The following is a 22,845-nucleotide window of genomic DNA, read 5'->3' as shown; positions in this document are numbered from 1 at the left end:
GTAAATCGATTCGCTCTCGAGACTTGCTTCTTGTCACAAACGCATCCTGTAAGTTTTTAAAATTTCAAAGAACATTACTTTTCAAAATCAGGGAAAATAAATTAGTATGGAATTTATAATATAGAATATTTCAAAAGTGTGTTTATTAAAGAAATACAATTTATATCATATATATTTAGAAATATATAATTTGCAAAGCAGAATTACATGTTTTTTAAAACTTTGTTATCACAGGTAAACTTGAAATAAAACAGATCGTATACTATACATATTTAAAAACAAAAAGATTAATGTACGCAAAAAATATGTAATTTAGATCTTTATAATGTTGCTATTGTTCTGATAACAAAAGCAGCTTTATAACTGAAGAATAGAGATTCTTGCTATCGGGGTTTATACAAGTTTCTGTAATATCAATGTAATATCAGTATACTAGACTATGTGTAATATTTGGTACAAGAAAAATTGCATATTTATCGCACCCATTTACACAGATCAATATTATTCGAAGTCTCCGATACAGCAGAGATTAATATAAAGATCATATATATTATAACACGAAATAGGCTATTTCCTATATGGCTAAATAAATTTCTGGAAACCACCAATCGAGAAGAATACCGCATCATTCTTCATTGATTTTCTGTTATTAGATTATGTTTCCAGCTTGTAATTGTCATCTGTAATTGATATGATTTACAAAACTTCATCATTTTTTCGGTGATTTTCACGTTACTTTTTAACCTAATTCAAAACAAATAAAGTTTTGTTATTAATTTTTAATTAAGTCTCATGCATTTATATACTTACATTGAAAAGTTTAGCTACTTCCTCATTTCCACACTCAAACGCTTTGCCCCATGTGCATTTTTGAGCTCGTTAATCGCTCGCGACACACGTGAATTTTTAAATGACATGGCGAAATAATCATTGGAAGAGCACAAAGCCATTTTGTTGCACATTTTTTCGCTATCCACGTGGTCTCTTAGCATATTTATTATACTTGGCCCATAAATTTCTATCATCGCATCACACTGCGTAAATTTAAATTTTATTTTATTTTTTATTAAACTTCATGTAATTTACTTTTATGTGATTTCTTGAAAAATCATAAAATAATACCTTATCTTGTTTATTCGCAGGTAAATATTTGCACACTTTTTTAACAACTTCTTCAATTTCAGCGTCAACTTTTGGATTACCCAACAATTTGTCAATTTGTGATATAATTGCTCGACATAAGGCACATTCCACTACAGATTCTGTGAAAATAAATTTGATTAAAATATATATTTTCACATATATTGTTTGAGATTGTACAATTAGTATTTCCTTGTTTGAATTATCATACCTTGAATTTGCATCATGTTGACTTTGCAAAGGTCAAGCAAAGTACATGCCTCTTTGGGACTGACATCCTCTGATAAGATACTTATCACAGCATCAGCATATTCATCCACAAATTGATTACACTCCTTGGCAACTGTTTTCGGTAAATGATTGCATACACTGTGTACCGCTTTTTCAATTTCATCTCGCGTCTTTTTATTACCAATCACTTTATCAATATATTGCATTGCAAATTCACAAATTGTACACACTCCGTCGTTTAAAGTATTCTCTGCCTGAATTGTGTGTAATGGATAATTAGGTATCTCGTTGGTTACTGAAATGTTCAAAGAACAAGATATAGCAATTTCTCAGAAATATTTTTGTCACAAATTAACCAATTAAGCAACGAGTTTTTCTACATATCATGTATGTAAATTTTGTAAAAAAAACTTACGTATTTCTGTATCCTTTTGAATAATATAATCATGCTTTGGACCAAGATCTTTAGTCTCGTCACACAATCTCAGATAAGTACATACTTCTGTGGGTGACAAATCTGCGAGCAGCATCTCTACGAGCTCTTTGCTGTATGTCTTTACAAAATCAGTGCATTGGTCAGTCAAGCTATGTGGCAAGTGGTTGCATAATTTATCTAATTCAACTTCAATATTAGCCTGTAATGTATATAAGTTGCATGGAATAAATCAATTGTATATTAAGAATCATAATTATTACAAACACACGATAAGTGGCAAACTAGTACCTCAGTTTTGTTATCTTTGATAACTTCATAAATTTGCCTCACTGCAAGCAGACAGAGCGGACAACTTGGTTTATCCTTTACCTCCGTAAGAGTGAAACTTTTAGGAATTTCTTTCAATTTCTCAAAGAATGCTTCCGATGGGCAAATACGTATCATAGGACACACCTTAAATGATTGAATGTTAAATTATACTTTACAGATTTTGTGCTCAAAAATATAAGAGTATATTTACCTGTGATGGATCAATTTCCTGGACAAGTATGGCCACAACTGCATCTCCATAAATATCCACAAATTCTTGGCATTTACCTTCAATGGAAGGCACCTGTTTACATATTTTTCCGAGGACTTGTTTCACTTCCTCCTTAAATTTTAATATGTTTTCAATTTCTATATAAATTTATGTGTCACATTGCTATTATATAAAAATTAATATTTTAATATTAATTACCTCATTTGCAGGATTTGTAAGAGTATCTTGTATATAATGTAACACATATTCACACAGTGCACATGCTTCCTGTCCATGAATACTTTCCTCTTGCAGCAAAGGCAAAGGCATTAATCTTTCAATTGGTAATTGCATTTCTTCAGCTTCTGATTTTGGATAATCCTTGCCAATAGTGACTTCAATTTCTTTTTGATCTTGTTTATTATTCATTATATTTAATCCTACTTTTATTAGTTTTTTTGGAATTAAAGGCCAAATTGGTCCCTGTTTTGGTGCAAAATACAAAATAAGATATAGCCAGTTCTACTTTATTCTAAAAGATATATTACTAATAAAATTCAAAAACATATTTATATTATATATTATTACTTACTTGTATTGTTTTGCCAGGACTGGGGCAAATACCAGATAATTGACAAACAACATTGCTATTCAGCCCTTTTGTGAGATATTCATAAATCTGAGGGTAGTATTCATTAACTATAGCTTTACACTGGAAAAATTGTATGTTAAAAAAAGTATTATTATATGTACACAAAAATGTAAAAATATAAATCTTTGTTTATTTAAACAACAAACCTCGTCGGCAAAAGATTTCGTTTGCTTGCAAAGACCCAAAAGAACTTGTTTAAATTCTATTTCTGTAGTATTTGCAACTAAAAGATCTTTCAAATGGCCCACAAGTTGCTCACATAGCTTGCATGGAAGATCATCCCCGACTTCTACCATGCCAACACTTGATAGCGGTGTTATCTCTACTTTTGGAACCTAATCATTGCAGGATATATATTTTAACAAACAATTCTTAAGTCACATAAAATATGATTAATATACTTACTGCATCAACAGTGTCTTCATGTTTGTGATAATTATTACTGCATTGTCCTGATAAGTGACATATGTTATCTGCATTGAAATTATTTTGTAAATGATCATAAATGGCATTAAAATGAGTCATAATAATAGCCGAACAGGAATCCGAAAAAGAATCAAATTTGCCGCAAATATTCAAAAATTGCAAAAGCATCGCGTCTCGCGATGTATGATGTAATTTATTTTCCATATACTTTGCTATTGTGTAGCATTTAGTGCATTCATCAGGCTCGAGTTCGTCATTCTTCAATAAAACTGACTTTGTTTCGTCCTTCTAAAAATAACATTCTTTGTCAACGATTATTTTGCCGATCATATTTATGCATGACTAAATAAATAGCAATCTTTAATGATAAGCAATCTTTATCAGCTGTTATTTATAAATATGCAGATAAAATTTAACACATTATTTATCAACTTTATTGGAATAATTAATCAAATGAAACAATCATATAGAAATATTGTTGTTTATGACAGAATAAGTTCCACAGTAATCTAATCTTGTAAATTATGCAAAATACTTCTGAGAGAATGATAGATACAATACACATATGTATGTGTCAATAGGTCATTTGATTAACAATTGAGCTCATTTTGCAGAGGAATTGACTAATCTTTATTCAATAGAGACAGGAAAACAAATTTAAATAATACACAGAATTGAAATTATGCAATTTTTACCTTTGTTGATGTTTGATATTGTGAAAGCAATTTGTCGATGTGAATATTATTGCAGAGTCCTGCGACAGAGCAAACTACAGATGGATTCATTTGAGATGCCAATGTTTCTACAAGTTCAGGAACAAATTGATCCACAATATTGATGCATTCCTTGACAATTGGTTTAATGTGAATTAATTTACAGCTGCCTTCAAAAACATCTTTCAAATCCTGTTGAGTCTGATTACTCTCCAATTGATCCCGTGCCTGTTGCACCATATCTTTGCAAATTCCACATACATTGTCGTTATCATCTGGCACTTCCATTTGTTCCCAATATCGATGAATACAATGTTTAACAGCATTGCATCCTTTAGCTGTCCTATTATTAGAATTAATACAATCAACATATGTCACAATAATATCAAGTACAATACAGTAATACTAATGTGCCAAAAATCCAATTAAAATATTTTTAAGATATTTTTATCTCTTTATCTCTTACAATTAGATATTTATTCAGAAAAATTAAATTTTATATTTTAATGTACATACAATCATTATTATCTACTTCATATATTATAAATATGTAACAAGTGTGCAATACATGTTTTAAAAATGCTTTTTAAATCAATTTTTCACTGTCTATTCTATTTATATAAAATTTCTATTAGATAATATTCAATTATCACTGACACTTACTTCAGATTCTCACACCAATAACTCGGACCCCATGAACATTCATCTGAACCTAAAAGGTGGGAATTATCTTTTGATTCAGCAGTTATGACCACTCCAGCTGTGGATACTGCAAATGAAAAAAATATATTTGTATAATTTTCTGTAATCTTATTTCTGATCTAAATAACATTGAATTTTTGTATTAAGCTGAATCGCTAAAGTCAAATTATGCCAGATTCAAGAAACAGAACAGGCATGATAGTATAATATCATTAGCTGAGTAATCTATAAGAGGAAGCACTAAAAGTCTCTTTTGCGAACTCATTTCTGATACAGTCATTGTATTCATAGAAATCATGAGCGTATAGCTCAAGGAATTTTAAAACAGAATCATCTTACATGAAAATATAATTATCATATAGTTGATAGATACAAAAGGCAATATTATTATGACATTATTATCATGAAACGCACTTACGACACAGAGTGGCGTACTTATCAAAATCTAAATAAACTAAGTTTAAATCAGCTGAGTCATTTTAGTCATCCTAGTAAAGAATGCCTTTGTAATGAGTAATGCAAAACGCAATTACCCGGCGATGCAAAAAGAACAGAGAGCGAGATGAAAAGCGCAAATTCACAAAAGAGAAAGAAAAGCAGTCTGTAGCAGAGAAGGAAAAAAAAAAGAAAATATTCCGATACGCGTATTAAATAAAATTAAATGATACACTCGTGCAGCTAAAACGAAACATCGCAATGTTTACAAAATCAAAGTATAAATATAGAATATGTGTGGGGACTGCCAAACGGAAAACATTTCAAAAGGAAGTGCGCACATCGGAAAAAAACACTGCTGCGAAAAAAGCGATAACACGAGGCATCTTTCGCTGAGAAAAATGCTGTCGCGCAGGACAAAAGAAAAGGCAGAATGAGATATCAGTCTTGCTGTAAGCAAAACTCACCAGCTAGAATCGCGCTGAACGCGATCAGGAACTCCTTCATGCTTCCAATAAGGCTCGACTTTTGACTGCCAGTCGGAAGTCGCTGACACGTACTAACACAAGACGAAACGATGCGCAATTGAATTCCGTGCGTATCGATTGTCCGCGGACAGTCAATGATATATATGTAAAAGCAATCTCATCCGCACGAAAAATGACGCGCTACTCGACTAATCTGAACTGCTCCGATCGCTATAGATGCTGAACACTTAATTATGATGAATCGCATGTAACCACACTCTTCCTCGCGAACGAGAACACACTTTCCGGCGCAGCTCGGCGAGACTCGGCGACACTCGGCGCTCGGCGCTCGGCGGCGCTCGGCGAGACTCGGCGACACTCGGCGCTCGGCGGCGCTCGGCGAGACTCGGCGACACTCGGCGCTCGGCGGCGCTCGGCGACACTCGGCGATACTCGGCAACATTCAGTAGTGTACAACCGCCAATTTATACCGGAACAATAATGGACCAGTTTCTTTCTCCGATTATTTTAATCGATCGATTCAATTTAAGAATTGCTAACTGAAAAACGCACAGACATTCTATTATAAATGTGGGTGAAGATAATGTTTTAAGTTTTGCAGTTGGCAATCCTTAAATTTAATCGGCCGATTAAATTAACCGAAGATGGTGAAACTGGCTCGCGACGATTAATTTAATGTTTTGTTCTCGATGTGCATCGCAACGTATATTTTTAGTGTGAAACTACAATAGATACCATAGATGATATTAGACAAATGTAAAAGCGCAATAATTTGGAAAATAATAATTTCGGTAAGTTACATTTTTTGTTGCTGTAAAGAACTATTTAAAAAAATACAACTACCGTTGCGTTTCTTCATTTGCATTTGCGCGAGGGTAGGTTAGTTTGTAAATAACATGACCGCGATAACGAAATTATTAGTGAATGGATAGTATAAAGTATTTTTCCCTCCATCATCTGTCGAAAACATGTAAAATGACTCGTAATGTTTTGACGCGGAATATACAATCATGATATAACTATAATCTCTTGATATCAAGTTTTCTATCGAGTTTAATCAAACTGATACAAGATCAGCTGATTGAAAAATACGCATCGCTTGATTGATTGTTTACAATGTTTGCACAATAATTCTTATCATCAAAAAAGATAAGAACTATGATACTTTGATATATTCAATATTTATTGTCAACATTTACTTCCGCAAAAAATTCATGTAATATTTTATAACTCTATACATTTTTATTCTAGCTATTAGGACTTACATTTAGACACGAGAAAAATAAGGAATTAAATATAAAAAATTGTAAAAAAAATTAAACCCATATCACACTATATATGTACTGAAATTGAAAATTGAAATATAATCAATCAGCTGATCGACAAAGAAAATTTAGCTTCTTTTGTTCTGATTAGTTTCATTCTAATCTCCAATTTTCAATCTTCAATCTTCTGTGTGCGTAATTTTTCTGGTATATTAATTATTATTAATGCCTTACAATTTCTTATGTTCAACTAATATGTATTTCTTATTTCTCTTATATGTCTCTGAGATTTTATACTGCTTCATACTTAAAAAATCTTTATATTAAGATTCTCAAATACATATAAAAAATGTTTACAGTTATAAATAGAAAATGATTATATCGATAGTTTAATAAATAATGATGACACAGAATATTACATGTTATAATTTAAATAAAGATACATTTCAAGCAGCAAAATTTTTCTTAAAATTAGCCACGTCGAATAATATCATACAAAATAAATATGCATGTATATATCAGATAATTTAGAAATATTATCCTCTTGAAAACACACACGGTACGAATTTACTTTCAACAAGTTTCCGTGGTGTAGTGGTTATCACATCCGCCTAACACGCGGAAGGTCCCCGGTTCGATCCCGGGCGGAAACATTTTTTGGTTATTGTTAATTACATTTGAAATTGAAAAGCAGATATTTTTAAAAACAGTGAAAATAGAGAATCTTACAAAAAAATAATAATTTTTTTTACAGTATTATCCCTTGTATCTGAACGTCGAAAGCATGACATGGCTTAAACCTTGGAATCTTATCACACAAAGAAGTTAAACATGACTCAATCCTACTGTGAGTATTAGTTTGAGTAAATGATAAAATAAAAACAAATGTTCATTGCTTACATTTAAAAAATAGAACACAAAAACTTTTAAGGATAAATAATGAATATTAGTTCAACATGGCATTAATCTCTGTCAATCATTAAACAGATACGACTAAAAAATAAATCACGTACCTACATTTTTACAAATTTCAAATGTAATAATGATGAAATAGAATTTTTGTAAAATATCTTGTACGAATGTATTTCGATTTAAATCTGCAAATCTGTTTTTTTATATTATTTATATTTCTTTTATATCAGCTCATTTCTGTAATCCTGAAATTTTCACATAAAAATAGTATCACTGGCAACAAGAAAATGATACGAATATTTGAGCTCTTATTTGCTTTTGTTAAATTTATCATTATGATATGTTCGTAACTAACCTGTATTAATTTACATAGACTAGAACAATACAAGCGCGCGCCATTCTTCGATTTTTTGTTAAAAAGAATATTTTAAAAAAAATAAAATAAAGTTTGTATAAACTTGATTAATATTTTTTCACAGAAATCAGCTGATTAAAGCATTAATTTGATAATTAAATTTTAAAATAATAATATGGTAAAAATAGTAATATATTTAATAGTAATATAATTAAAATAGTATTATGTTGTAAATAATATTGTTATAATACCTTCTTCTTGATTAATATTTTTTTATAGAAATCAGCTGATAACTGTCAAAAATATAACATATTAGCAAATTAACGCTTTAATCAGCTGATTTCTGTCAAAAAAAATATTAATAAAGCGAAAATACAACCAGTTATTTTTATTTAATAAAATTTGGTGAATAAAAACGATTTTAAGACATGAACGAATAATTTATCCATTTCTAAAATAATTAAAAAATTTATGAAAAAGTAAATTTATTCCTTCCCGCTTAAATAATGTGATATATTATTCGATTTTTTAAATCTCTTTCTTTTCTTGTGGTATTGTTTATGAATATATGAAAATTGCATATATGAAAATCATATACATATATGAATATAAGAAAGTATGAAATAACACATAAATGGTATATTGAATTTAGAGATAAAAACGGATTATTTTTTCGGGCAAGATAATTACTCATTAGAGCCTTTTATTTTATCTTATCTTTCGTGCTAATACATTTAAAGTTGATTTTTTAAATAAATTTATAGTCTATTTATTTATTATAATTAAATGCCGTTTTCATTAAAGTTTTAAAAATCGCACATAAGAATCGATTCCACTTAACGCTACAAATACTTCATTTGTTTAACCAATCAGAATGCAGGAAGTTTTGGCGTCTTTATTCTGATTGGTCGAACATGTTACGCGCGCTTCTGCAGCAACTTCATGTTCCTTTTTCGCGCGGGACCACCATGGCGTAAAGACGCAGAAACTTCGAGCTCCGATAATAATCCATTCAGGTACGCCGACAAAGAGATAATCGAACCAAATTAACGCAATTATTCGCAATAGTATCGTCTTCTGAATAAATTGTGAGATTATTTCGTAATTTTATTGCATATTAGACCGAAATTTCAAGTGACAAAAATCAAGTAATTTTCGGTAAAGATAATCGAGTTATTAGAGCCTCTCAGTGCTTGTACATACATTTAGAGGCGAGTTTACATATAGATTTATATATGTATGAATTATATCGCATTTATTATTATATCTACGTGTTGTTTCTTATTAAAATTTTGCTCGAAAATTCTGCTTAAGAATCGATTGTTATTATAATAATGCATAAGTTATTCGCCGACAAAGAAATAATCGAGCCAAACAGAAAACAGATTATTCGTAATAACATTGTTTATGAGAAAATGTAAAATTATTTAACAATTTATAGCATATTCATTTGTCGATGTTATATCGCGCGCGGCGCAACAATATAATTCACAGTGCTACCGGTAGCGAGTATATATATGTAATAAGATAAGCGTCTCGCATTTGCAAGAGTAACGTGAAGTGTGTGCGCATATCGGAAATAAAATAAATACAGAAAAATCGGACCTTAAAACAAGTTGTTCCAGATTGATAAATCATCCTCGTGAGCATTTTTTCTTTTTATTATTCACGAAACGTAGAAAAGTCTAATTTTCTTAAAAATCGCGATTACACAGCGCGTTGAAACAGCGAACGATATGAGTGCACTCTATCTAAAATTATAAATGCTTCAAAGCATTTAATTGACCAATTAAAAAAAAAAATCCACGTCTTTTTTATTTTGATTAATCAAATATATCAAAACATTGTAATTTTAGTGGAGTGTAATATTTATCACAATGCCTATTGTTTTAATTCATACGATCGCGGTCTAGATGCGATTATTATATATTTATTTATGTAATAATTTTTTTAAGATTTTTAAAACTGGATTTGTATGTTATTATTAGCCTAAGTAATTTATTGATATAATTTAATAAATAAATACATTTTGATTGACATTTTTGATGATATTTTTGGAATTTTGTACTCTGATTTTTATATTATAACTTATATTATATTATTTTCTTATAGATACGTGAGCTAACATTTGGACACTTAATGGCTATCTCTGAAATTCAACGAAATTCATAGAAATTTGACAAGATTTGCAAAAATTCAGCACCGGTGAGCCGGTGAGTAATAAATATTGATATTCTCAAAATCTTTTGTTGCAAAAAACTACAACGGCCTATTTAGTTGGCTATAACTATAAAGTATTTATGTTTTTTGGGAGTTGAGGAGAATAGAAAATACAGTAACTTTGTATTTTTAGGAGACATTTAAAATAATTTATATATGTAACACTTACATTTAAATTAGTAAGAGATTTCAAAATACATCACAATATTTTTTCTCTCTCTCTCGATATATGAATAAATTAATTTTATTAGATATCATATATCATTAATTAATTAATTAATTATTCTTGTTGATTAAATTTATTCTAATTATTCTTGTTTCTTAAGTTCATTAAATCAATATGGATAAAATAAATTATATATTGTCATAATAAATAAGAAACATATACAAAAATTATATTATTTATCAATTTTATATGTATATTTTTATATATATTAAGTGTATAAATATTTGAATAACAAATTCACCAAATATCAATTCGCCAAATTATGTGATTTTTCTTTTAAAATATCTGGTAAATAGATAATTAGCATTGTTGTGCAAATAAGAATATAAAAATTTTTATTTAAAAAAGAAATATAAAATAAATTAATATAAATTAGAAAAATATTTTTGAATATATGGCAATTTTTGAGAAAGCGTTTTATTTAATATTAAATCTAATTTAGCTCTTAACTTCTTTAATGATATCGAACAGAATCTTGCATTATAAATGAGAAGCTCAGTAATTTTTATTTCAGACTAGAACAATCGCGCGCCATTCTTCGATTTTTTGTTAAAAAGAATATTTTTTAAAAAATAAAATAAAGTTTGTATAAACTTGATTAATATTTTTTCACAGAAATCAGTTGATTCTGTCAAAAAATATTAATAAAGCGAAAATTTGCTAATTAAATATTCTAGCTTACATATTTATAATGTGTATGTTATAATGCGAAATAATAAGATTATTCTAATATATGTATGTATTTTATTTGTTACAGGCATTGCGATACACAGTGCGATTCACGCGTCGTGTCGGGAGTGCCGTGTAAAGTTTCGCGTGTCGAGAGTGCCACGTAAAGTGTCGGACAATCGTAATTATTCGTGTTTTCGACGTTTTCGCGAGTGTCGTGAGTGCTACGAGTAGCAATAACGGTCGACCAAGAGAGGAGGAGGAGGCCCGGGGAGGCATCGGGCGACAACGGAGCAACTGTGAGGTATGCAATAGAAAAACATTTTTTCTAAACTACATTGTTTATAAGATATTCTACTCACACATATATGTATATATATAATTGGAATATTTTATTTTCAGATCAATGTGTGCTGTGTACTACAACTCCGCTATTGTACGTATTGGTGAGTAAGAAATTGTTTATTTTATAACATTTCTATAACGGTAATGGGAGTGTATATAATATGTTGAAAATATTAAAATATAATAATATGTTTCAAATAATATGTTATAAGTCTTATCTGCGATTAATATTTTTTACAGAAATCAGCTGATAACTGTCAAAAATGTTTATCAAGTTTAAAGAATTATAACATATTTTATTTAAAACATATTAATTATTATTTTAATTTTTATAACGTATTATTATTTTAAAAATTAATTAGCAAATTAACTCTTTATTCAGCTGATTTCTCTCAAAAAATATTAATAAGGTGTTGATTTGCTAATTAATTTTTAAAATAATATTATGTTATGAAAATTAAAATAATATATGTTTTAAATAAAATGTTATAATTCCTTAAACTCGATTAATATTTTTGACAGTTATCAGCTGATTTCTGTCAAAAAATAATAATCGCGGACAAATAAGTATATATTATAACATATTATAATTATTTACAACATATTATTATAATTAAAATAATAATATTTTGTAAGTAATATAATATGTTATATACTTATTTATATATACTTAATACTTTATCGCGATTAATATTTTGTGACAGAAATCAGCTGATAACTATCAAAAATATTAATAATTAAGTTTAAAGTATTATAACATATTATTTAAAAAACATAATTGAGGCAAAATAAAAATCAATTCTTGAACCTTCGCCGATAACGCAACCTTATTACTTATGAAAATGTATTTTTTATATATTACTATATTTTTATTAGTTATAAAGTTTAGCAACATTTTTCAATGTTTTACTATTTTGTACATTTATCATACATTGATAACAATATTGAGTTTGTTCTCAACTGATTCATTTTCATTACCTGCTGGAACTAGCAGATGAACTTGTTAATTTCATCAATGGCTTATAGAGAGCGACTTTAGTATCATAAATAGATATCTCATATTTAATTATAAGACTACGTTAATGAAGTGTATTTTAGAATGTTTGATTAGAATCTCAATTATATTAAAGAAAAAATTTGATTAAATATATTTTAAAATATTATCAAATTAATATATCTGAAAAATTTTGACGCATAAAATTTTAGTGCTAGCAATATTTGCAAGTATTTTTTTATATAAAGTTTTCATATGCATATTTCTAATATTCTACTCATATATAAATTGTATGCCAAACAGAGATTGAAATCTATTAAAATAATTCTATTAATCTATGAAATCTATTAAAAATGATGCATATCTTTTTCAAAGTAAAAATGTCTTATTACTTTGTTGTATATTGTTTAAAATGACAGGCGAAAGAAATAATTTCAATAAAGAATCAAATATATAAGAGAGATACATACATTCTAAGATATATCTACATATTCTATAACAAAATCTGGAGATATCGCATTACGATATATATCTCTCCGTTTTATCCATCAGTTATATCAATCCTAGGATTTCAAAGAGATTCTCGAAAATATATTTCTCAAGATCATCCTTGAGATCATATTTAGTTATGAGTTCTATGATTGTGCAATTCCCATCTACCATGAATGTTCGTAGACAATATCTGGCAGTGCGAGAACGATAAATCAAGAAACTTAACACGGTTATGTGTTATTAGCATTATTTTGCAAAGTAACGTGCACCACGTGCTTCGGCATCCACGTACTCGTGTGCACAAACTCTCCGCGCACATACGCTCGCACAGCTCTATGTATATCCCCATCATTACGTAAATTTATTCGGAACCCTTCGCGACCGGCGTTGTTGAGATGTTGTCGCGATATACAATGCAATTCGCGGGACACTCGGACGGTGAGAATGTCCCGTTCCGTGTGCTAGGAAAGGGAAACGCGGTCTCTTCGCTTCGAGAAGCACGCTCGTATTTTCCTAACATTATTCCGGAGTTTGAGCTTCGATTCTCTCATGAACGGTACGACGATTTTGCATTTGGCGCGACGCGACGCGTCCGTGTTCAAACAATGTTGTATAATATTCTTCTCGAATGTTTCACCGCGTTTGTTTATCTCACTCTATCTTTCTCAATATCGAATATATTTTTGTTCATATTAAAAGAGTAATTTCAGCTTAATTTAATTTGCAGACAACCTGCTGTAAATATTGAATGTAAAACGATTTTTGGAATATTTAAATCCCCAATTATAAATTAATAAATTGAAAATTTTATACTTTTCAATTATATTTGAAAACAATTAGAAAATCATTTCTTGGACTATTTCTGTGGCATAAATTATGCTAAACGATGAAAAACGAAAATGATATTTTAAACAATGAATATTTTACATAGGATTATTAAAAAGTCTTATTAAATATAAAATTTAAAAAGAAACTGATTTATGAAAAGGGTGCTATTTAAATTTATCGACAAAGTTAGTCGCACGTGGACATTTGCGCCGAGTTTCGCCCAAGAAGAGTATTCCATTTCGCTCTTCGCGATTCATAGATAAACGATTCCATTCCTCTGCCTCCCATCAAGTATGCGAGAGCGTTCGGATTACATTTTGTTCGAGTTGCATACGTATGTATGTAAGCGGGTGTGTTTCTTGGCCCACGCACGTGTACACGACGAGGCCTACGCGTTTTCTTAATACGAGGCGCGTCAGCTGCGTAAAGAGCCGTAAGCTAAATGAATATATATGTACATTTACCGGATAGATGTATGCACACCCCCGCGCACACAGCCTTTGTCCAGGACGATAATTGTCCATACGCGCGCGGACGGCCATCGGCATGATATTGGTGTCGGATTCTGCCACACCTTCGGCTATTGTAAATCAATCGGTGCGCACCGGACCCTTCCCGATCATTCGGCGTGTACGATTCGTGTTCGTGTCTCACGCGTGTGGAATTGCATCTCGTTGCATGCTCTGTTTCACACAGAGAGATTCGCGCGGATATTATACGCACAAATTAAAGGTACCGTAATCTCGAAAGAGTCTGTCATCTGTCTTACGCGGTTACACGTCGTTTTAACGCCAAGTATAAGATGAGCAAGAGATCTGACAGCAATTTTTTTGACAGAATAGAGCAGATATAAATATGCTAAGCGTGACTTACAAAAACAACTCGTATACGTAAATACATGGATGTAAATATTAAACGCGAAGCCCCCGCGCGGTTTCCGGTCCGATATGCAATCCCCGATAGTAATCTCAACGACGAGAATGTCTTCGCGCGGTCCCGAGACGTCCTCGGGGCGATACGCATATGTAATTAATTTTTCATGTTAAGTTTTCTCTCTCTCTCCTTCTCTCTCGCAATATCGCACGCAATTGCGACGATACATGTACACCGGGTGCATCTCTTCTCTCTCGCCGATCTCGTGGAGACTCGTGGCCGTTTCACTTCCCCAGTATCCCTTCCTCCCGCACGGATCCCTGCCTATCGAGAGCGCTCGCGTTCATCGTAGAAACTCGAAATTGGAAAACGGTCGGCCCAGAACCAGCGAAATTAATTGAAGTCTGAGTGGCGAGCGATGAAGGGGCTGAGGCTACAGCGACCGCGTGCAGAAAGAGGAAAACTCGAATGTAGGCTTGACCAGGGGGCAGAAAAGGGGTAGGAGGGGGAGGAGAAAGGGGTAAGAGGAGAAAGAGGGGAAACAGAATATCGGGGAGAAAAAGAACCATCAGTTGGGCAGGAGGGAGAATGGGTTGCGGAGGGAAGGACCGGGGGAATTGGACCGATTGCGGAACTTGGCGCAACTTCGCGCAGGCAGACTGGACGCGATGCACGACCAACCAACCGGGCCTTCCTGATAGCCAATACGAGGTCTCTAGACGAATTTCCTGTACATCCGCGAGCGAGCATACATCCCGGACCAGTCATCCCTTCCTCCCTTTATCTCCCTCTTCCTCCCCCCCCCCGCCATTTATTGCGAGGAATTTAGGTTTCTCTCCGTTGTTTTTCCGCCGACGCGACGCGACCATTTGCAGATTGGTGGCGGATAAGCAATAATCTATATAACGGATGCTGGCATGGCTTCAGTCCGCACGCGAGTCCAAATCGCGGAACATTAACATAGTTTATTATGTTTTCACTTTCCGCTCTGTGTTCTTAATTTAATTTAATTAAGAACAACGCGAGCTAATTAACTTGCGATGATGTATTTGAATTATCGCGTTGTTTCAATCTAATTTTGAATATATATTCCAAGTATATGATATATAATATTATTCATCATAATAAGATCATTAAAACAGAATAATAGATGTTATCATTTTGATTTAAAAACAGAAATAAATTTTTTTCGATAAAAATCGACATTAATAGAAATTCCTAATGTTTTAAATAAATTTATATTTATCACCGTTATCATTTTTACTCTCACAGATGGATATCTTCTTAATTTTTACGAAACATAAATGAAAGATAGCAAAGATTGCAAAGCTGAAACTTAGGGTCGAAAAATCTTCAAATTAATTCTCAAATATTTTTTTTTAACATCAGATTATGTTGTGAGAAACTGTTTGTTTGTATCAATTATAACTCTCAGTTACATCCTGTATAATAGATTCTCTTGGAAAGATAATCTCTGGAAATAGCAAACAAGTAGCAGTTGAACGCTTCGATAGCCGAATGGCAAATACTGATAACCAATTCGCGAAGGATACGACAGGAGGAAGTGGAGAATCGCACGAATGGGGTGTGGGTGAACGATGCGCAGATATGACGTCGCACATCTTCCATTCGCGGAACTGTATTTCCTATAATCTGCGAGCAATCACTTGATAATTGGCTAGCCTGGCCTTACGTATATATACACACGCGCCGATCTATCTGGACATGTCCTCAGATGCTCATTCGTAAAATGGAAATCCGACGAATGAAAGTCACACACATCCACGGGCACGTGATTATCGTCTCGCTTTTTATATACGCGACAAGCTCGCGGATTTTGCAACAAGAAAGTTGCTGATAAAATTTCATTTTTATCTCCGATATTCTTACCAATTCTTAAAAATTTCTAGATACATTGCGAGAGATATACTTAGTGTGTGAAAAATTGCGAGCTTTCTTTTTAGAAATAAAAAAATTCGTTATTGAAAATTTAATAAGTATATATATATTTTTTTTAATAAAAAAGTGTATTTTGCCAATCTTATAGTTATATTGGAATCAATGCTTGTTGCACCATTCGTAAATCAGGGAAATCGGTGGCGAAGGTTGCTCGCGAATGTTGCGCGAACATCGTAGAGGCTTTCTACGCGCGAGGCGGCATTGTGCGCCGAATTTATAGCACTTTCTTCCGTTCCTGATGCCAACAGAAAGCGAATTGCGCGAGTTGCATCATCCGCTGCTGCAATCCACGGCTACGAGCGTTGCTGCACTCACGCATTCGAACGTACAAATGTATCTGCGCGAACGAAATATCGTATGTGAATGCGCGTGTTGGTAAATTTCTGCTCCTGCCACGGACAGAGTTTATTCCAGTAACACAGTTTCGGCTGCTCGCGAGCGAGTCTGTTTGGGTCCATCTCGCTTAAGAATGGGTGGTTCCGCAAAGGATGCAGGAATGCCGCTTTGGCATTGCTTAAATTGCCAGGAGATGGAAGTTCATTGGCGTGGAAATACAAGTCCTTTTGGATACTTTTGGGAATCGGTTACTTAACTTGATTATAAATTGATAGAGAACGCGATACGCAACACACATAATATGTATAAAACACGCCTTGAGAAAAAGATCATTGCAACTCGAAAAAAAAATCGATTTTTGAAAAACATACAGTTTTTTTTAAATTTCTGAGAACACTGTGTTAACAAACAAAATTTGCCTCAATAATATTGTATAGTAGAAACTTTACTAGATAAAAAAATTCTCAATAAGAGTTTATAATGTTAAATTTCTTATTACGAGCAATCTTCTTAAAACTTGTCGAGTAGCAAAATTTTCTTTTTCAAGATACGAAACGCATCATTTCGCGTAGACGATGAAATAAAAATCTCGTCGTGATGCGAGATACGAAAGAAATACACATTCTTTTTTCCTCGCTCCATCTCTGTCAGATTGGCTCGTAACAATTATCGTCGTTGAAAAAAATCATAATAGGCTTAGGCAATTCTGAAGAATATATCACGGGGTAAAATTCTACGCGCACACACGAGCGAACGAATCTCGGGAAAGGGCATCGCTATTAAATTCCTCGGCAACTCGGTGGATTTGTATAACGGGCTGCAAAGCAATTATGCTTTTGTAGCTCTCTAAAGTTGGCCCGGCGCGCGATCATCAGGAGAAGTAGCGGCGCACTCCGACGACTATCGCGCGCAGTGGACATTTTCATTCAGAAGTTGCAACTGCGGTCGTAGCGATAAATAAATTCGTTTACGCAATAGCGCGGCCCCGACGACGCCATTGACGAAAACTGTTTATCGCGGGAGTTATGCGTCGGTTTGTAATACTGATAAAATACGCGTGAAAATTCGCCGGGTCGCAATAACGAATTTTGAAAAGTTTGCTGCTCTAAACAGCTGCTCGTGAGATTTTTCATTTCGCAATTATCTGTATTCGCAAGACGAAGATATAATTTTCGCGGATAAAATTTAACACTAATTAAACTCTCTCGTATTATTATTTCAAATATCGATAAACAGCTGTTTACATGATTTTTCATTTTCGTATAATTGTTCACGTCCTCTGTGAAACGAAATGTTATTTATAGGAATGATATTTTGGAAAATGCATCGTCCCACGTTCGCTGGCACGAACGAAACTTTAGCATATTTTTCAAGAGTGCATACCCATTGTGAGCAGCGAGGCATTTATCTTTTAAGTTACACAGAAGAGAGGCTAGGAATTACAGCCAGCTATCCACTCCTGGCTCCTCTCCGCTTTCCACCTTAATCTTGTTTAACTTTTTATAAGCGCGCCTCGGTGTGGTCTCTGTAACAGCCCGATACTTACAACCACTATTTAATTCTGCTGTTACTTGTCTAAATTCCGTTAGCGTGCGTTTATAGCGGAAAACGTTGGGTCAGCGTGACGAAAATTATCAATTTTTTAACGATCTCAGATCTTTTTCGGATTATATTCATTCCTTCAATTTCTCAAAAGCAGCCGTCCGGCTTAAGAATACATATCGCGATAAAACAAAAATAATAACGTCGCGCGAGTCTGAAATGGTAAAATTGGTTCTCTCATACAGTGGCACTCGCTTAATTCAGCGTCGACCATAATTCACTCGCTATTTACCCACGTAAAGGACCGGAAGAACAAGCTCTTCGCAACAAAGTTTAACGGCACACAGCTGTGTATAAGACCGATTCATATTGAAAAAAAAAAAAAAAAAAAAAAGAATTAAATTATTATTTTTCTCAAAATGTCTCTCTCGAAAAAGAAAAAGAAGAAAAGAAAATAAGAACGATGGATCCGTGAACAGGCTGTCTCGAAAGCTCATCCTGGATCTGGTGGCGATTGTAGATAGGTTGCGTTTTCGTCGACATACGGCGATCCTACACCATTGCCGAGGGGATTGTTGGTTCGTCGAAGGGGGTAGGTTAAGGGTTGGAAGGCGGAAGTGCGGCAAGACGGTGCCGGCAGCGGTGGAAGGTAGCGGACGACGACGACGATGACGACGACGATGTAGGGGCGCGGGTGGGCCGAACGGCCACGAAGAGAGGCAGAGGCAGGCTCGTCGAGGGGTTGAAACGCAGAGAGCGGCCAGGGGAAGGGAAACCGTCGTGCGCGGGGGCGGGGACGGGTGCGAGGAGGACGCGGCGGTGGTCGGGGGAGGCCGGATGGCGGTGAGGTGGGCGCAGGGGAGACTCGGGCGAAAGGGCGAGGGTTGAAACCGGCGGCTGAGGGGGATGAGAAGGCAAGCAAGACCACTACCTACCGCCTCACCTCGCCTCTTTGCTACGCCACGCCTCGCCTCACAATGCACCGGATTAGCGATTGTATTGATCCGCCCTCGCGCTAGTCCCTACAGAACATTTCCTCTCCTTCCCCCTTTCTCCCCATCCCCCGTCACCCCCGTCGTCCTCATCCTCGTCGCCGTCGTCCTCGTCCTCGTCCTCGTCCTTGTCCTCGGCGTCCTGCCTGCGAGAAGGAGCCACATTTTGGACCGCGTGTAGCCGCCCAACCACCCACCCTGCTTGGCCACCCCGTCGCTCGCTGCCTTGTCACGACACCACCGACGCCACGGTTCGTGCGAAAGAGGATACTAAGAAATTGCACTTGCCTTTCTTGATAAATTATGCGGATCTATCGTCGTGCGTTATCGGGACGAAATTCCGTTTATTGACATGTATTGATCCTACGTAGATCATTTCGTTATTTATTTCTATCCGTACGCCTCTTACTTTAAGTCAACTTAATCAGTTAAGAATCACTCTAGATAAATTAATCTATAAACATATTTATTATCATTTTTTCGTTCAATCAATCAATGAGAAACGAAATGTCTTCAAGTAAAATCTAATATCTATATAACGAGCTGCTATTTTTATCATTGTTATTATATCGTAAAAAGTTATATAAAAAGTTTTTACGATATATTATTTTATTTTTTATTTTATTATATTTTTCGGCGACGATAATTTAAATACGATTAGCATTTTTTAATTCGAATTTATAAATTTGCACGGTTTAATTCGCTCGAAAGCTATCATCGTCATATTTTTGCCTCTGTTGGTATATACAAGAGCCACGTTCATCCTATTTTCGGTTCGTTACCCAGTGCCTGACGCAAGGAAAAGTGCAAAGCAAGATGCCATCGTGGAGGCGTGTTGCTGACGCGCGTACGACATGTCAGGAACTTGGAATGATCGTGGGAGTTCCCGGTGCTATGCCGACTGAATTTATCCGTGCGCTCACGTTACTCTCGAAAAAAACCTTCCAGCTGCATCTCCGTCGCTCTCGTCGCGGAATTTTCTACGTGTCGTAGCCGTCTTCTATCTCGCCGTTTCGGACTGCGTCCCGAGACCGGAGAAGGGTCGTAGTAGATGCCGAGTAAAAGCGTATGCAGGGCAAACAGTTGCTGACACTCGCACGGACCGCGCAGTTCGCCGAGTTTACGCAAATCTTTTTTTTCTTCTCGTCCCTCGTGAAAATTACCTCCCGTAAACGTTTCCCGCGCGTTTCTCTTTTCTCATTTCTCTCCTCTCTCGGCGCGCAAGACTTGCCGATTTTCGATCCTCGTGCTGATGCTGATGGGGAAAATTCGGCGTATGTGTGTGTATATATATATATACATATGTATATACACATATATCTGCACGTGCGTTGTACATGTGCGGAAAAATTGAAGAGACAGATAGGGGAAAAGAAAGAGCGCGCTCATATACATGACTGAACGAAAGTATATCGGAATCCCCAAAGATTTCGTCTCGTGTCTCGATTTTACCTATGCCATCCGAGAATATTGACTCTCGGCAAGCGCCGGCTTTTGGTCCACATCGCGTCCCCGATTCATCCACTTCTATCGCGTCGGGCTAACATCGCCACAGGGAGGAAAGCTGTGTGAAAAGCGAGGGGCGCGGAAAGGCGAAGCGGGGGGAAGAGGGGCACTGCTGACATTCGCTCGTCGCGCCCAGAAATCCGAAATTCTCGCAGAAATCCCTTTTTCATAGCACGTAGCGTCAGCGCGACCGTTCTCGAAAAGCCGTCGACGACGACGACGACGAGGACGACGACTACGACAACCAGGCACGGTTGAATCGAGGTCGCGCGTCAGGAGTCATCGCAACAGCGGGTACTTTCGGGCGTACCCATCTATCCTGAGATTTCGCCAATATTCGCGACCAAAAAAGCAGCTTTCCGCTAAACAAATGAGCTAGATCTGAATTTATTAGTTTAATGGTGAAACGGATTCTAGGACATATGTATATTGTAAATTTTTATGTAAAAAAATGAATGAACAAGAGCCAGTTGGATTGTTGGATCGATATTTGCGAGCGATCCGTGCAAAATTTTCCCAAGATAGAACTTTCTATATATAGATCAGTGGAAATCAATAATTTCTATATCGCTCTAATTGCATATATATTTTTTCATACAATAATATGTTAAAATTATAGAAATTACAAGATAGTTAAACAAAACAGGCTTGACAAAAATAGACGTCGCGAAAAAGAAGAGTCAGTAATTAAATTACGAAAGATTTTAGTTATTTTATAAAATTTCGAGAGAAACTATGAAACTATGAAACAGATAGAGACACTATACGGACAATTCTTACAATATTTTTGGGCAACGCCGTGACAATAGTGTGACGAATAGCTGTCAGATCTCGGGACCCCAGGGTATACATCACCCAGTTACTAGAACTGGGTTGAAGTCACAGATAGCGGAAGGTCGGGTGGCCATTTTGCCGTGGAGATACTATGGCAGAACGGTTGCCAATGGGGTTTCAGGGAGAAAACGACGGGGGCGTACGGGCGAAGGCAAGGGGGTCATGAAGTAGCGCGTAGCGAGCGTTAAGCGTTAACGTCCGGCGCGAGGGGTTGTGCATCACACACGAAGAAGGGCTCCTTTGCGCCTTGGCGAGGCAATGCCCTTTCGCTTCGTGGGCAGGAGCCTGCAGCGGAGGGTGTCACATGCCTATAGGTCCTAGCGAAACGGTGGGGAAGTCAAGGGAGAGCTGAACTGTAGGAAGAGGTGGAGGGGTTGATGTGCCTTGACGTAGGATCGGAGATGGAAGAGGAGCGGGGCGCGGGGGGCTGATGGTCGCAGCGCACTTACCATCCTTCCTACGGACGCCATGTCTCCGTGTCTCGTTTAGTCAATGTCGAAAACCGACTTACGTAGCCCTCTCACTCTCCCTCGCTCCATCGCTCTTTCCCGTCCCTCTCGCGTTCTTCTTCTCTACCATCCCTCTCTCCTCGCGCCACAGCTATGTAAGACGGTGCGCTGCTTCTCTGCCCCTTTTATCGGTCTCTCTATTTGCTCTCTTTTTCGCGTCCGCGGCGCGGCGCCGCTACTTTGAACCCCGAAACTTTTTGGTCGTAGACTGCTGATAAGTTGGTCTCGTTTATCATCTTCCGGGC

General features: G+C 35.1%; 2 protein-coding genes and 1 non-coding gene across 5 annotated transcripts in view; 2 read left to right on the top strand and 1 right to left on the bottom strand.

Annotated features, from left to right (window-relative positions):
* Window positions 1-121: 121 nt before the first annotated feature.
* Window positions 122-6,041, bottom strand: Sap-r (prosaposin). 2 transcript variants are annotated; one of them, XM_083051001.1, is made up of 14 exons: window positions 5,723-6,041; window positions 4,782-4,887; window positions 4,101-4,461; window positions 3,385-3,693; window positions 3,126-3,314; window positions 2,920-3,039; window positions 2,547-2,810; window positions 2,328-2,459; window positions 2,096-2,260; window positions 1,787-2,006; window positions 1,352-1,666; window positions 1,123-1,262; window positions 811-1,034; window positions 122-680 (listed from the first exon to the last, which is right to left on the bottom strand). In XM_083051001.1, the coding sequence occupies exons 1-13, from the start codon at window positions 5,760-5,762 to the stop codon at window positions 825-827; spliced, it is 2,571 nt and encodes an 856-aa protein (XP_082907127.1). In that variant the 5' UTR covers window positions 5,763-6,041; the 3' UTR covers window positions 122-680; window positions 811-824. The 2 variants fall into 2 exon arrangements, with proteins under 2 accessions (XP_082907127.1, XP_082907126.1); XM_083051000.1 differs by having other exon boundaries at window positions 122-744; window positions 5,723-6,040.
* A 66-nt stretch (window positions 6,042-6,107) lies between these two features.
* Window positions 6,108-22,845, top strand: part of Mamo (zinc finger protein 628-like) — a 250,285-nt gene continuing 233,547 nt past the window's right edge. The window contains exons 1-5 of one of the 2 annotated variants that reach the window (XM_083051002.1): window positions 6,108-6,534; window positions 7,763-7,855; window positions 10,388-10,488; window positions 11,479-11,694; window positions 11,793-11,836. The gene's annotated coding sequence lies outside the window, so the exon portion shown is untranslated. The remainder of the gene's footprint in view (window positions 6,535-7,762; window positions 7,856-10,387; window positions 10,489-11,478; window positions 11,695-11,792; window positions 11,837-22,845) is intronic. The other variant, XM_083051007.1, reaches the window with a different exon arrangement.
* Trnav-aac (transfer RNA valine (anticodon AAC)) lies at window positions 7,589-7,661 on the top strand. The gene has a single exon. It is a non-coding gene; the product is annotated as a tRNA-Val (tRNA).

Source organism: Prenolepis imparis, unplaced genomic scaffold (genome assembly GCF_030444845.1).
Source record: "Prenolepis imparis isolate NDT839.2.m4 unplaced genomic scaffold, iyPreImpa1.0 SCAF_12, whole genome shotgun sequence".
NCBI classification, from domain to species: domain Eukaryota; kingdom Metazoa; phylum Arthropoda; class Insecta; order Hymenoptera; family Formicidae; genus Prenolepis; species Prenolepis imparis.
This window is presented reverse-complemented; position numbering and strand designations above follow the sequence as displayed.

Excerpts from the sequence above, each read along its gene's own strand:
- Sap-r (XM_083051001.1), bottom strand. The coding sequence starts at position 5,762 with ATGAAGGAGTTCCTGATCGCGTTCAGCGCGATTCTAGCTG. Across the intron at positions 4,462-4,781 it reads TATTGGTGTGAGAATCTGAA|GACAGCTAAAGGATGCAATG; the intron begins GTAAGTGTCAGT and ends TTCTAATAATAG. Across the intron at positions 3,315-3,384 it reads ATGAAGACACTGTTGATGCA|GTTCCAAAAGTAGAGATAAC; the intron begins GTAAGTATATTA and ends TGCAATGATTAG.